The sequence below is a fragment of the Opisthocomus hoazin genome, chromosome 5 (assembly GCF_030867145.1).
Source record: "Opisthocomus hoazin isolate bOpiHoa1 chromosome 5, bOpiHoa1.hap1, whole genome shotgun sequence".
Taxonomy (NCBI): domain Eukaryota; kingdom Metazoa; phylum Chordata; class Aves; order Opisthocomiformes; family Opisthocomidae; genus Opisthocomus; species Opisthocomus hoazin.
This window is the reverse complement of record NC_134418.1, coordinates 32,179,341-32,196,050: the sequence shown is the minus strand read 5'-3', so window position 1 is coordinate 32,196,050 and position 16,710 is coordinate 32,179,341. Positions and strand designations below refer to the sequence as shown.

Below are 16,710 nucleotides of genomic sequence, written 5' to 3'. Positions count from 1 at the left end.
CCTCCAAAACAAATCTAGTTTACCTGCATCAAAAATATTCTGCAAAGAGAACCCACACGCAGCAAGCGGTGATAACTGCGGGATTTACAAAACCATTCCACTGCCCTGAACCAAAGTATTAATGTTGACAGGACAAGGACAGAGTTTGTTTCCCCTCACACTGTCACATGACACAGATATTCAGCACCACCTGCTACTTGCTACCTTTAAAGCTGTGTTTTTCTAACTTTTCTTTAAAGAAATGTTAAGGAAAACACTGATGCAGACTCTGAGCAACCACAGAACAGAGCTACCACACCCCCTCGAATTCAACAACGGCCACCCCGTAATGGTTTAAAAGGCCTTGACCTTTTTCTGCTCTTCGATTGTTTAATTATTACTCTCTGCCTTTTCTTTTTAAGGTGTTATCAGCAGAAAACTAGAGCTTTTCAGCTATGTGTAGGAATTCCGATTTGATTAAACAAACTACTTTTTTTCCCTTCTCACGCCCCCTCAAAAAATAACAAACTCTCTGCCAACGATGCAGCAGTGTCACTGCTGAGGTGCCTCAGTATTTTGTGTTGCGCAGGCATTTTGGACTTGAAAAAAACACCACAGATTTTTTTCCTAATACTTCTCTACCAGAAAAAGTGGACTAGGCTACATACAAGCAGTTTTGGAGAATGTAAGAGACCTGAGCGTCTTGTAATAGTAGCTTAAATTCGCCTGCTAAAGCTGTTATCTCCAGCCACATGCCTCTTTTCTGATTACCATCTCTGGGCAGGAACTTTGCTTTCATTTATAAGACAGCACCTGAAGCATCACTATTTCCAGCCTAGCACAGAAACATGAACTAGCTCTGCTTCTGGCTCACCTTAACGCACCAGGCTAAAAGCTGCAGAAAATAAATTAGCAAAAGCTCCTGCCTTAGAGATGCAGCAATAGCTGAAAACAGTCGCAGCACCAGCTATCCAATTTTAATCTTCCAGAATAGAGCGACAGTTATGAATGTTATCGAACTGTTCAGTAAAAACAAACTGCCTGCCTAATAATTTACCTACAAAACATACCACACGGGATTCTGCGTAACAGTTTAGGCGTGGACAAATTATTTGATAAAAGATGAACACAGTCACTTTGTCTCTCCTGCTTTCAATCAAATCCCGTGCTTAGAACGTTGTTAAGAATGAATTGTCCAATCAAACTGCAGAGAAAGTACATAATGTCTCAGTTCATAAATAATTACAGGATTTTTTGCCCCCCAGCATATACTCTACCTACAGGTCTATTTCAAAGTCACTGTCAGTCTGGTTATATTAAACATTTAACATACTGTTCCACCTTCTCGCATTGTAAGATATTGTAACAAGTTAACATCTGTGGCTCCACAGCAAATACATACAGTACACAAATTATTCTCTAAAGGCTCCAAATATATATTTATATGTGTGTACAAATATATATATCTACACACAAACACATCTCTATAGCAAAACATCGAAAGAAAAATGCTCCTTTCACTTGCTTCCAGTCGATTTTATAGCAAAGCAAACATCTGCTTTTGAGGACAGTTTATTTTTTACCCTAAAGACCAATCTACGCAGAAAAAAATAGACAATGTTGACACGGTGCCCAAATTTATCATACAACAAAGACATTTTTCTTCTTATGGAACAAGAAAAATACTGGTTTGGAAAATGAAGAGCTGAAACTCAATTCACCCAGCAAGTTTTTCCCAGCGAGAATAGGGCTGAACTTTGTTTAGACAGCACAGGGATACTTTTAGTCTGCCTTCTCAGGATATCTGTGCAGCCTGACACTTTCTAAACACAAACACATTAATGTACATACAGGAAGAACCAATTAGAAGCAGCACTGTTATGGTCATCTCTGATGACATCTTGGAGAACAGACAGTAGTATAAGTTCAGATATAACCACTAGCACGTTCACAGTGTGATGCAAATGCCTGCTGTCATTCAGCTCAGACACATTTAAAGTTGAACAGGGGAGGAAAAAAAGTTGACAGAATTGGCTCATCCTGCAGCCCAAATCAGTCAAATGTATGATGTTTCTGAGTTGGTGAAAAAACGTACTAAGTCAGTGCGAGGAATTAAAAAAAAAAAAAAAATAATAATAATAATAATACCACCACACTACACAAAAAAAAAAAAAACTTGCTAGCCTTCCATGACTAATTTTCAGGCCAAAACAGATAAAAGTGGGCCTGGCAGTTTTCACGCAAAATGCGAAGGCTGAATGAGGCATTTTTAGAAGTAAACTGTTGAGCAGGTCTACCTACCCATTTATGACCCGCCAGAAGCATCCATTAATCACAGAATCACAGAATGGTGGATCATCTCCAGTTCAAGACCTATTTGTTTTTGTATACATAAATGTAAGCGACATGGTTTTCTGTGAAATTTTGTTCTGCCGATCACTCACCATTGTGTTGCTGAACAGAGGCATCCTTGGATATCAGATATCAAAGATCATATGATATACTGGAGTAATCAAATTTAATTATTAATCTGTGCAGCCAGGATTTCTGGAATCAATCCAGTCACTATCAGTACTTCAGTCTGAAGTTCAATACCTGATGACCAGTAAGCGTACAATAAAAATTCATATCCGAGTACAGTAATGGTGCCATTTATGTCAACTCCAATCACCTCCATTTCTTGGCCTATAGTTTCTTCATGTTTATACAGTTCTAAACACATTTTTACTTATCAAACCAAGGGAAGCAAACTCTCCATAAAAGCATTAATACTATGAAATTAGATAGCACAACCTATCAGCAGGCTTTTTAGCATAAACAGTATTCATCTGTCCTCCTCTATTCCCATTTTAACCCACAGATGTAATTTCCAAGATAGCATGTGCTGTTTTTCCCTCTACTGTATCATTAAGCATCTTACCCTAAGCAAAATACTTCCTGCAACCACAAGAGATTCATTCTGATGAGTTTGTATCCTCACCACCACCCCAAGCTACTTCCAGTGACTTCAAGGGTGTATCTTAACAAGCAGCAAACAAAAGACACTAGATCCCATTTGAAATTCACTGCTTAAAAACTGCCACTCATCATATGAGGTCAACCAGATACCACAGAAATTACTGCAAAGCTCAGCAAACCTTACTTCTGGCAGACGGCTGGCCGGTTTGGTTAGGATTCCTCCCACATAAACAACATTGGGTAGCGTAGGTCTTGGAAATTCCAGTGCTATATCAGTACAAAGCATCCACAGGCTGGATCCATGAACCAAGTCATACATGGACCGTTCTGGCAGAACCTTGTATTTCTGCATTATCCTTTCATATTTTGGCAGAACCAAAAAACTGACTCCAAATCTTGAAATCAGATAAACAAAAGTATTTTTAATCCTCTCAAATAGGTTCATGTGATCTGTGAGCAGCGAGTTAAATTCTGGAACGTAAGACAGTGGAGCTGGTGCACCCACTTCTGCTGGATACCAGAGGCCAGTGGAAAAGACGGCATATTTAACCCCTAAAAGATGAGCTATAACAAATCCACACATCTCATTGGGATCTACCAGGAGCAGGTCAAATTTTTCCTGTTTCAGGGCACGCATGAGGTTTTGGTTGCCAACGATCATGTCACAGTTCTCAGAATAGTGGTCCAGGATATCGAACAGTTCGAGGGCTGTCAGTCTCCCAGAGAAGATACTCCTCATCTTGGACTGGAGAAAATCATCCGAGGTGCTGCTGTTAAAGATCCCTGGGTAGCGCTGAAGTCTATAGTGATTAGATGGAGGAATCTCTCTGCCTTCAGAGAGGAGAAACACTGTCTGGTGACCTTGGTCATGCAAGGCTGAGGCCAGAGTCTTGAAAATATAAAGATGGCTTTCAAACATAATTGGCGGCACAACAACGATTTTGGCAGCCCTCGCTATCCCAACAGCACTCCACAGGAGAAAGAAAGCTGGAGCGTACGGCTTCATAGCTGAAATGAGAAATACAAGCATTACATCAACAGAAAACTGGTTTGTATGCTACCTGGGAAGTTAAAGAAAAAGTTATTATGTGGCTGTCCCATGAAAGCTAATTACATCTCCCTGTTCTGAAGATGTCTTTGCAGCGGTCACAGGGAACAAGACAGCCATTCAGCTTCAGAGCGCATTTGGTAGCGCTCGGTTTCCCGTGAGATCTGCCTTTTCCCGTCCCCTCCCTTTCTGCCTTACATTAAGGGTAGACAAGAGACTTCTTTTAACACAGACATTAATATGGCACCTACTTTAAATGGCAGGAAAACCAGCTGACACAATGAGGTTGGTGCCCTCCATGCAAATACCACATGCACCACTTCCAAATTATACATACCATCCAACAGCTCTAAGCTCTTGAGGTCAGCTCTGAACGCTAGATCCTGCTACGTTTAGGATTATTTTTAAAAGCACAACTGCATTATTGTCATTGTAATGTACTAAGTGAATAAGAGACATGCTAAGTTCAAAGACTCAAAGGCTAAAATCCTCACACGAGACCCAAAGGATGCACTGGTGATTCTGAGTGCACAGGATATAAGATGACTCTTTACAAATACAATTCAGTCTTGCCCCCTCAACTGGAACTTCTAATGTGTCACCTTAAATTTTGCAGTTTGAGCGTGTCACACTTCACACTATTCTTAACATGCTTATGAGCATTTCTACCACAAGGTCTTGTCTGATAGATGCCCACAGCTTTCAAGCTGTCCTCCTTCCAGCTGCAACTCTCTATTCTGGTTTAAGGATAACATTTTCTGCTGTTTTGTTTTCATACAAGCCAGTGGGAATACAGATGATACAGAGTCTTTTTTCTCCGACAAGGACATGCAAATTCATGCAATGTTTTTCTGTAGTATGAACGCTGATCAGACACATTGGAGTGGAAAGTCGGAATCTGGCAGGAAGATGCTACCTTCGAGTAACAACCAACTTAACTACTTTTAGCTTTCAAAAATCACACTTTACGTACAAGAACACATGAAATAACAAGAGTTAGTACTACATACGTGAACACTGCAACTTCCACTGAAGCACTTACAGAAGTACTTTATTCTGAACCTACCTGAATCAGCACTTGAGCACTCACTCTAACCTACGCTGAAAGCCCCACTGCTATCCTAAACACATCGAGTTCCTGACAGTGGCAGGCTTCCAGTCAAAGGGAAAATACTTCCCCCCTGCTCCATGTTTTGGTAAGTAAAGCCTATAAAATGCTGTACACACCAGACAGAAGCAAAGTGCATCAGAAGCAGAGAGAGCATGACAGAAAGCTCCTCAGTCACTTTAACCCTCCTAATACAGACAAACAAGTGCAAGTCAAGCCAGTCTGCTTTCTTCTCATGTCAAACCAACGCACATGGAAACCTGAGTCTCTTGCAATGCCCTTTATAAATACGCACAACAGAAACAGGTAACACTGCTACTCAGTCCTTGTTATCTCCTTACAGTGTCATCTTATAACCCTCCTACAATAGATTGCACAGGACTTCTAGATTTTTTTTTTTAATGTTACGTGAGTTACCAACTCACCAACAGAGCATTTCATATTTGTTGTTATTCATACTTCATCCAATATATAATATTGAGCTTCCCAAAAGAAGCCCCAAATATTCTCCTACTCCAGTTTCTGCAAGTGGCTTGACTTTGAAACATTTATAAGCACATAGCAAGCCCAAGCGAAGTTGGAAAACTACCACAAGGTACATTGACTATTTCATGTGAGAAACTTGATTTAAAAGTCCTCACTGGATTTTAAGCCTCCTCCACACTTGCCTTCAGAAACGTTAGCCACTGCCTAGGGGACTACCAACCATCACTTAGAGAACTCTACCAATTTAAAATTAACTGTCACCGGCAGTAGTGTGTGCACAAAAAAAATTCATTCAGGCACAGAGCTATGTTTTTTGTGGGTTTGGGTTTTTTCCTTCCCAAGACAAAGGCCACAGCACGAAGATGCACAGCAAGACCTTATGGTACCCATGGACAAGCAGTGAGGAACTGAAATACAGAGAATTCATCGAGATCTCCACATCACCACCACATGCACAGGCTGATGAAGCGTTCTGGGAAGTACTCGGAGGCTTCACTGTTTCTAGGCACAAAGCTCAATTTTGCAGAGACAACGCTTCAGGGGAAGAGGGAGGAAATTACTTGCTGCAAATATTACGAGTAGCATATGAAATCTTCACTACACTGCACCACTGGTTGACATCAGGATAGATCAATTTCATTTTCAAGCTGCCTCAAATAGAGTGCTGGAGATTACCTTAAAACATCTCCTCCTCAGTGAATAGTAGCAGTTAAATCCAACTAAACAGCAATCCTATTCACTCTCCAATAAAGTTGGAAAAGGCATTCTTACTATATGAGAAACAGCTTACCTCCCAGCATGAAGGCCTGACCTACCAGACAGCTTAAGGTATTAAACTGCCTTTTTAGTTTAGGCCTTTGCTTTCACTGGAGGCTTTCTAGAAAACCGCAGCACACCACAGAGCTCAGCTGCCCTCCCAGGAGCTCCCGTTCGAAGGACATGCCAGCACCAAGCCCCACTCAGTGGGAGCTAAGTGGGATGGGATCCCACTTAGCTCCCATCTGTAAAGCTCACAGGTTTCAAGCCACAACAGAGGCGTGTGCAAGTGCAGAATTACACAGACTTGGCATAGCGATCAATATTGGTACCAACAATCTGTGCTCAGCTGTCTCCAGCAGTGCCCCACTGGAGGACAGCACCCTTTAGGCAAGTATGGTTTTAGAAAATAAGTAAATAATGGTTCATCAATGAAATAGCCAAGAAAAATGATTACTCAAACTTGGAAAAAAAAAATATATCTATTACATCTCTCCATGCTATAAGCATTCCCATGGCATTAAGTTACTGCTCGTCAACAGCAGCAGTATTGCAAAACCGTAAATGGAGGTGTAAGGATTGGGAAACTCCAAAACAGTTAATGTTTTTATCAGCGGTGTAAATCGAAGGTACCAGGAGCCTCAGGACTAGTCATGATCCAACAGGTTGCCAGATGCAGGCTTGCCAGCTGTACTTTGATCTCCTGACCCAGTACAGGAAGATAAAATCCTTAGCCCCAAGGTGTATTTTCCACTACCAGGGTTATGCACATGCCACCAAAAGCCATGGGAACCACTGCCGTACTTCCCTGGGAGGATGACACCACCACCCCACCACCTCCCATCCCCACCTTCACCCAGCAACAACATTTGAAATGGGAATGGCATTGGATATTTTACTCTTTATGAAGATACTATAAAGCACTGCCAACCTAACATGAAAATCTGTCAATGTAACTACAAGCAATTCACCAAACACAAGTTTTTCTCCTCCTGAGGTGTACCAGCGTCAAGAGGTGACACAACCCGCTTCCCCAGATGTCAGTAGTTCACAGTACCTTCAGAACTGATGAAGAAAAAATCAGTTCTCAAAAGTGTATTATGCAACTCCCATTTTTAATACAAGCATTTTCCACAGGGATGGGAAAAATATATGTACAGGACCTGCGCCAAGTCACAGAGATATTAAACATACGATACCGTTAGAGAAGTGCTGATTAAGTGACATTTTTACTGGGGAAAAATGGCTTTGGCCTTATATTGAACTTTTGGCAGGAACCTGCAGGATGAAGCCTCATCATTTCATCCCCTGGCTAGACAAAAGCAGGGAGCTTGGAAGGTTTGTATTTAACAGGAACAAGGTCAATAGGTAACAGCACTTTGAAAGCCTATTTATCACAAGCATAAGTCCCATTTGGCAAACTGAGACGGGGGGGGGGGGGGGGGGGAAGCGGTCGGTGATTGGTGCCACCAGCTGAGGAACAACACGAGACTGCCCAGGCTCAGCTCCTGGCTCAGTCTCGGATGCCCCTTCACGCCAACCATCCTCAGCAATGAACTCCTTCAGCACCTCAAATATTTCCACCAAGACAGAGCGAGCTGTGGAGGCTTGCCTATTTCAGTGGGAATTTCCGATTCGGCTCATCTCCAAAAGCAGTGAGCACCCCCTTAGGCACAGGGGGCTTTACAGGGGTCAGGAAAATCATGAGGTGGTGCTCAGCTGGAAGCCAGCTAATCGAAACCAGAGCACAGGGACTATTTCCACTAACTTCCAGTCATACTCCAGGGGTGAACTCCCAGAACAAATCACTTGACAAAATAAATAAAAAGGATTAACATCTAACACAAATGCTTTCTGTTTCCGAATACCAGGAGCATGAAATAGAATTGCCAAGTGTCCTGACAGAAAAGCAGTAAAGAAAACGCAAAGCCAGAGGACAATGCACTTCTCCAAGATAGTTAATAATATAAAACCATTTTCTGCCTTTATCCTAAGTCCTGCTGCTTAGGATTTATATCCATTAAATAAAGCTGTTTTGGTGTCTGAGCTAGTATACAACATCCTTTCATAATAGAGGGCGAAAAGAAAAATCCAGATTTTCTAAAATTAAAAAAAACCACAACGCAAAAGAACCCACAAAATTATCAGTGAATTGAAGCCATTAGTACTTTCAGCCAAAAAGCCCTAAAAACCACCATATGGAGGAAAAAAAAAAGATTCAGAGTGGCTTTAGATGAGTGAAACTAGCTGCCGATTGTAAGGAGTTCATCTTTTGGAGTGCAGCAAGAAAAAGTTAAATATTAAAGAAACACCAAGAGGTGAAACATTAAACCTATTCCAACCGCTTCTCTTAAAGTTAACGACCTACATGTGTGTTTTTTTCAAACGAAAGTACGAGTTTTAAAGTGTGTTACAGAAAAACCAAGCACATCCACAGAAGACTGCTGGAGAGATGTTTTCAGCTAACCAAAACAGTTCAAATTCCTGATTTAAAGAAGTATTTTTCCATTCACCCAGAAAGAACAAGCAGGATCTAGAATAAGAAGTGTGACCATATAGAAATTGGTGACTTTCAGAGGAAAAAATAAGGGGAAGGATCCTTCCCTCCCACTGTTCACAAAGGCCTGATACTTAAATTGGGCAACGCGGAAAGAAACTGAGTAACATTTACATTTATATAAATTATATGAAAAAGTCTTAATGATTCAATGAATATCATAAAACTGAACTAATAATACAGTTATATTTCAACCATAAAAATGGTTTAAAAATAATTCAAATTGATAATTTACATAACAGTCAACTACAGTACTGGAATACATGCCAAAGATCAGCTTTACTGCCAACCCTTAATATCTGCTAATGACTCTGTAACTAAAACGTACAGGCATATTTGGGGTTTTTTTCTGCTTAATACCACTGGCTGCCTACGTACTATTTCTGAATCTCCCAGAAACAACCATTTTCAAGCCAGCAACATTGTCAGTGTTTTCCTCCACTATAGTGAGATCTAGAAGCAAAAGAGGCTCTCGCGCACCTCTGTACGCAACACAGCTTGAATTCAAACTGCACGAATATTTATCACTACTCAAAAAAAGTAAACAGTTCTTATGCACTGAAACACGTACCATAACGATATAAAGAGTCCTTTTTATTCACTAATAACACATAACGCTCCTGATTTCTAAAGCAGCAAATGAAGTTTTACAGAGATGGAATTCAGTGCTGCCATTAGTTTTTTCAAGTTCTTCCATTCCTTTCAGCCTTTCTTTAGATTTACTAAGTTTTGTTGAGTTTACCTGGGGAGTCTGGTCAGAAGACCGGGACCTCTGCCTAGAAAGGTGCCCCTCATACTAAACAGCAGCCCTGTATTGACAGTGAAGGAGCAATCTTTCTTGCTGCTGATCACTCTCACCTTACCCAAAGAGCTCAAATTACTCACTACAATCTAACAGGCACCACTACACATTAAAAGCAAGCTTACCAACTAGACTTCCACCTCTGCAAACCCAAGTGTGGATGCTAATTAGTACCGAAATCACTATGCCCGAACGGAAAGCTAATGGTATGCATCACAGGAGTATAGTTATCAAAAATGGGGCAAATTAGAGATTTGCATGCATTTCAGCACTGCAAACTGTCACCAGAGTTTTGGTAATGTGCAGATTTATTAATCTTGCTCACAGTATTGTCCTCTCTTCACTACTAGTTCACTACACAAAGCTCAGTATTTTAGCAGAGGGAATGCAAACTCTGCTTTTAGAGCTGTAAACTCTCCAAAATTTCACATTAGTGATCTGAGCCAACTGGAACAAAAGGCAGAAAAACAGAAAACCCACCAAAAAAAAAAAGTATACTTTATCATCAACTAAACTTTTATTAAAAGCTGCAAATTTGATGCAGTTTCCACATAGGGCAAGTGGATCTTGACCAGTTACTAGCTACATATCGCAACTGCCTGCAATGGGCTCTAGGCCAGCCTGCTGCAGAGCTGGCTGCTTTTCTTTCACCAAGTCAAACTCAACATCAGTTATCCCACCTGCTCATGTCTCCATCTGAAGTCAAAAACCAGAACCATAAGCAGTGCAGTGTCATATCAGCAGCCAATCCCCCCTTACCAAGCCCAACAGCAGCATTTACCACAGGTAAACATACATACATAGCACATTTATTTTAAGATGGCATGTATTGTAGCTGTAAGAAGAGACATGATCAAAAGCATGGTAAGAAAAATGCTGAGCTAGGCTGTGACTAAAAGACAACTGGTTACTGACAGCACTACAAACCCCCTCCGAAAAGCACATAAGCAGCTACTGGCTAGGGTTTACTAGAGCTCGTAATAAAAAGGAAGCATTAAACAGGAGAGAGAAATGAGCATGGATCTCAGATGGTTACCTGATGCGTTACTGGCATTACCTGATTTACTGAAGCTCCAGTTCTGCCCTGCCTACTCAAAATCCCATTGACGTTAACTTATTTTATGTGCAAATCTGTTTGCTCTAGCTCTTATTAAACACAGTTTTACAGATAAAGCATGGTATCCAACCTTCACAGGCTTGTAAACATTTCAGTTAAACACATACAGAACCAAGCCCTACAATGTTAGTTGCATGACCAAAGCCCTATGAGCAAAGCATTTTATCAAGCCTAAGATAGCAAGGAATGACTAACAAAATGCACTCACAGTTAAGTATAAAGCTCAAAGAGGAAGAAAATATTCCAAAACAAATAAAAGGTTCTCTAACACTGGTTACAGGATGATTCAGTGATACAAATTCAGCTAGGATTTGGTTTGGGTGCCTGTACCAGCCACACGCAAGCAGCTGATCCTAAAGACAAAAACATATACATGCACACAAGCATGAAAGCAGTACATGGATACAAAATTGGGGGAGAATGAACAGAGAAAAGCAGTGGTCTGTCTTTCTGTTTCTGACATACTCCAAGACATCTCTTGAAACAATACAAATAATTTTTCAAGTTACCCTCAAAACATTCTCTGTAAGATTTCATGCCAGTCCTCATCAGTATTTTTTTGACAAGCACCAGAGTCAGGAAATGCCACCTGAGGAAGTGCACAGACCAAATTACGTATAGCAGCAGATCTCAGAAAATGACCAAATTATCACAGACACAGGAAGATTTTCATTCGTGGTGTAACAGACAACAGTAAAAAAGACCATGTTCTTTCAAGCTAAAAGTACAACTTGACTCCTAAACCCTTTAAGCTGGCAATTGTAAAATATGTTCTTAACCTGTAATACTGTTTGCTGTACTGTACATATCCTGTAGGTAATAGGAAATACTATTCCATAATCCTTTAGGAGCATTAAAGTAAATCAGGCCCATAAACTGACTTCAGGCAGCAAATCACAGTTTAAGATTAGGACGGTTGCTACCAAGGAAGCCATGCGCGTAAAACAGACAAAAGCATCAGAAATGTGTGAATGCACAGAGCCTCAGAGCAGCAAACCATTACATTATCTAGGAAGAGACTGATAACAGGTATTGCATAACCTTTGGATTTATAGTCTTAAATTTTTCCTATTGATAACTGTGACTGTAACAAATGTAACATGTAGGGGATGTTATCACTTCAGGTGGTCAGAACCATTGCACAATCAAAAGAAGACTTGGTTCTTTGTGAATAATTGGGACGGTTGCAAGACAAGGGACTCCTCAATAATCCCTTTAGGTGGCTGGGCCTTGGGAGAACAGGTATACAAATGACAGAGATAAGGAGGCTGCAGGATAATCTGAAGATCCTGCCGATCACCAAGAGACGCCAAACAAACATGCATGACAGACATTACCATATACTAATGAGTTCTTGGTAAAACTATGATAAGCATTTCTTGCAAACGTAGTAAATGTGTACGTGTGCGTTAACACTGCATAAATACCTAGTAAGTGTGTCCTTTCGGTGCACACGTTTGGAGGAGAGATCCCCTGTGTGCCCGGCGCCGTAATGAAAAATACCTGCTTAACAGTCTTCCGACTACTGAATCTTCAATTCCGGTTTTTCACAGCATCAGAAGGATTTTACCTAAGCTTTTGTACTCTGAAATTGCGGAAAAACTATTTTAAAAAAATCCTCACTCAAAAGGCAGTAAGGTAGAAGAAAAGAGGCACCCTTCTTTCAAAATATAAGTTGTACAGTTAGTACACAAAGTATTTTCAACAGACATGCTAGCATACAGATCTTTATGAAGTTACATGGGTATGGAACTCTTATGCAAGGCGCAATGTCCTATTAAGATGAATTTATACCAAGTGACCAAGATCAATATTCTTGGTAGCACCTTGCCACTAACTTTCTAAAAGAACAGCTTTAAATGAGTCTTCATGGTTATGGAAAACAATCCTAAACTTCTGAAAAGACTGATCACACCTAACAAGACTAAAGATTTACAAATATTATCTTTACTGTTCTATGAATAATTATGAATTTATATGAGATTTCTGAAGTTATTAACAGTAATACATTAAATCTCTTAAACAAAGTCACTTATAAACCATAGCAAGGCCCGCATACTCTGGGATTATAATACTGAAGTATTGACAGCATCAGTCAAGAAGAAATTTACCTGAGTAAAGGATTAAAGTCTAATCAAGTATTTTCATAACGTGAGTATTTTACAACAGGGCAAAGACACATTCCCCTTCACATGACTTACATTTCCTAACAGTCTATACACTAGAACTGAGCAAACAGTATTCAGTTAAAAAGATATATTTTAGTGAATGTCACTATCGTACCAGTATCCATTTTCAAGATTTAGTCCAAGTAACTGCATTAAAGTGAGTTTCCTAAAGATTTTACACCCTACAAAACACTAATGTTCGGAGACCTACCAGATACGATAGTTACAATTCAAAATACCTCAAGAATATACTTTAGTAACCCAAGTGAAAGTAAAAAGAGCCAGAAGAGCAAGTTCTCTTTTGTTCTGCTGTGCAACTCAAACAGAGTATTTTAAGATCCTTAGAATCTAGACGTCTCTCACCTTACGTAGTGAGGATTAGCAGCACTTGCAAACACTAGCCTACCTGTCCATGTTTTGTTAAAACTGAGTGGTATTGCAAATTCTTCTGTACAGGTCAGTCAGGCTTAGAAGCACTCCATGAAGAAAAACCCCATCCCTTCTGCTGCTGGCCTAGGTCTGACAGAACACAGCAAGACCAGGACAGGCTCCCGGTCCCAGCAGCTCGGCAGCTGCCCAGTATCCCTGGGACTGGGAGCAGGGGGAGGACAGCGCAGAGACACAGCAGCATGGCAGCTCAGGTCGGGCTGTGCTCACTACTTCAGGCCCTGCGCCAGAGCAAAGCTGACCATGTATGCACGTGGTGTTGCAACGGAGCTGATGTGCTGTCCTGGACCTCAGGACAGAAAGGAAGCACAGGGCAGGAACCCGAGAAAGACAAAGCCTGCTCCAAAACTTACGTGCCTTCAACCAAATGCAGCCTGAGTCAGTGTGCAAGCAACTCTGATTTCCCCGCTTTGGTGCTCTGCATTATGCAGGTCTTCTCCTTGCTGCCCATGGTTACTCCACTCCCAGCTTCTACACCTTGGAAAGATAAATGCTGACTATGTATAGCAAAAAATCCATCTATCTGAAAGTGAGAGACGTATATTCCTTGCAGAGAGATTTGTGTAGTTCATTCAAAACAACGTGATAATGTTTCCTGACAAGTTACACGTCTTCCTCATAGCTACTGTGAATTCACATAAGACGGCAGTATTTTGGCACCAACATAGAAGTCCCTTGACAGAGTCCCCTCAACTTCTGGAAACCTTTCCTCCAAGTACTGAGATCTGAAAGCAATGTTTCTCAACCTGCTGCAGCCATTTGGCAGCAGAAAGCACACAACCAGAAATGATGTTGTGACATCGAGAGGTGGGGGTATTAACAGAGAAGTCAACAGGTTACTCCACATTTCCTAGGGACAGCAGTGCTGTTTAAGTGTTGTTTACCGGCTCACAAGCTGCTGGCCCTGCTCCTGTTGCGTCACACTGCACTGCTCAGAAGAGCCCAGTAACAGAATAACATACCAGAACGTGTTTCACACTGCACAGCCAAGAGCTACCAGAGTAAGTGCAGAAAGAAAAAGCAAACCTGCTACCTGCAGAGAGCGAGAGCAGGGGGCACGAGTGCCACAGCAGCTGATGGAGACAATGATGTCTCCACTGAGGGGTCGAAGCTGCCCAGGAAGCCTTCTCTTCCACATTGGCATCAAAAGACAGGTTGAAATACTGGCTGAATGAAACAGCAAAAATAAAAAGGAAAAAGAAAAAACCCAACTCTGCCCAATTTCAAACATTTTCATCAGTGACAGGTTCTCCTTTGATAAAAGAACTCTCTGAAGAAGGGGCTGGAAGAAATTGCAGAACACAACTTTGGAGTAAGCTCAATATGTTGGTGCAGCAAACGCAGTCAATAGTTACACGCTATTTTGCCTCATGAATGAACCTCAGGATCTGAAACCACATCTGTTTTAAACTTAAACCACATTTTATTGGGATTTTATTTTAACTTTAATAATAGTTTTGGGGGATGTTTCATTTTCCACTACAGCTAGCTTCAGCTTGGTACAGGCTCTCCCTGGTCACACCATCACATGACACCTAGAAGCACTGAATGAATTTCTTTGTTCTGTTTCTGACTTCATCCTATAGCAAGTAACTACATTTTAACTAGCCACACAAACAGAATCACAGGGGAAACTATAGCAGGTTTGTTTCTGCAATGGGAAATACAACTTTATGCAAAGTTAAAATACTTGATAATGTTTTGCTCTTACTCAGCTCAATTAAATAATAGAATTGCTCAAGACTGTATGCAACAACACACATTCCAACAACATTTAGCTTGTTCAGTCTGTTCATCATTAGGTTCTGTTTTGAAACTTACAGGTAGGTTTTTTTAAAGCAAATCACTGTCCTTTGCTTTCAAATTTGTTTTGCAGTATCTGCTTTGAACTACGTCCTAGCAGAATTCAGTTGTTAGATTAAAGGTAAAAGTACCGTATGTAACAGCTTTTCTCTCCATGTAGTATAATCCTCAGACTCTGATTTTAAGAGCAAGACCGCATCACAGAGAGGGGACAGAAATCAACTTGGCAACCTTCTGAAGGGTGCAGACCACACTCCAGTAATAGTTAACAACAGACACGGTGGGTTTTGCAGTAGCTGTATACAGATTTTTAAATACACGCAAACTTCCTGGCAATTCCTAGTATCAGTAGTTGACTAAAACTGGATTACAACCTTAGAAAGGAAAGAGTCTAAAGGTAGGGTTTGGGGAATTTCAAAGACAATCTGAGACTTAGGTACAATCTGTTAAATTACAAACATTAAGGAAAACAAAGAGCAACACAGATCCAAACATGCAGAGGGACAAGATGATTCACAGCTCTAGGACTGTAATTCAGAGAGGATGATCCCAGTGTAAAACCAAAACAAATCAACAACAAACCATAAACCATCCAGACGCTTATCGAGTGCTTCTACATGTGCATGTGTATGTTCCTACCCACTGAAACTGCACTTTATAGGAGATGAGAGGGTCTTCCTCCACTTCTAGAAAGCAACTACAACTTTTTGAACACTATCACTACATAAATACTTGATGGCACTTTAATAGAAACATGTTCTCTTAACTACAGCCCTGCTATAGGCTATCAAGTTATTTCACTAGTAAATAGTTCAATGCAAGATAGACTGTTCAATAAAAAGTGTAGTCTGAGATTATTTTGAATACTCCAACCTTCTTGAGTGTACTTTCATGAAAATAAAGCTAACTGATAAATAAGCAAAACAACTACCAAAGTACCACAAAACAGAATAATTAAAAGATTCGCTACTATGCATGATTAAAGAAATATGGCAGCTTTAGATTACACTATTAAATTTGACACACTGTACACCAGACTCGGATCTATTATACAAGATTCTCAACTTTGAAAGAAAAATTTGGATAGTCATCAGCTGTCCTTGGGCGAGTTTCCACGCAAATCCTCATAAGATTTACAACAACAGCTCACATTTGCAGACTTTCAGGCCCCACAAGCAACGGATGCCCCGAACATTATGCTGGCCTATCTAGTCACATTACTAAAGAACACCTGAAATTTTCCACTTTAAGAGTGCTGGGAAGAAAAATGTATGTAAAGAAAACATCCCACAAGCATTTTATGCTCTATTTCTTAAGTGAGATTTCTGTGCCCAGGGACTAAACACCACGCATACCAACATACACCTCAAAGTTCAGTCTCTTTGAACCCAGGGACAAGAAATAACATTCTTCCAAGGTTTAAACAAGGGTCTAATTCTCCCACAAATCTCTGTATTTACAGTACACTGGTATACAAGTTT

At 40.6% G+C, this 16,710-nt stretch overlaps 1 protein-coding gene across 1 annotated transcript in view; it reads right to left on the bottom strand.

The window, feature by feature from the left end:
• UGT8 (UDP glycosyltransferase 8) overlaps window positions 1-16,710 on the bottom strand; it is a 54,775-nt gene that overhangs the window by 24,089 nt on the left and 13,976 nt on the right. The window contains exon 2 of the mRNA XM_075420887.1: window positions 3,122-3,945. Coding sequence (XP_075277002.1) covers window positions 3,122-3,943 — 822 coding nt within the window. The 5' untranslated portion in view covers window positions 3,944-3,945. The remainder of the gene's footprint in view (window positions 1-3,121; window positions 3,946-16,710) is intronic.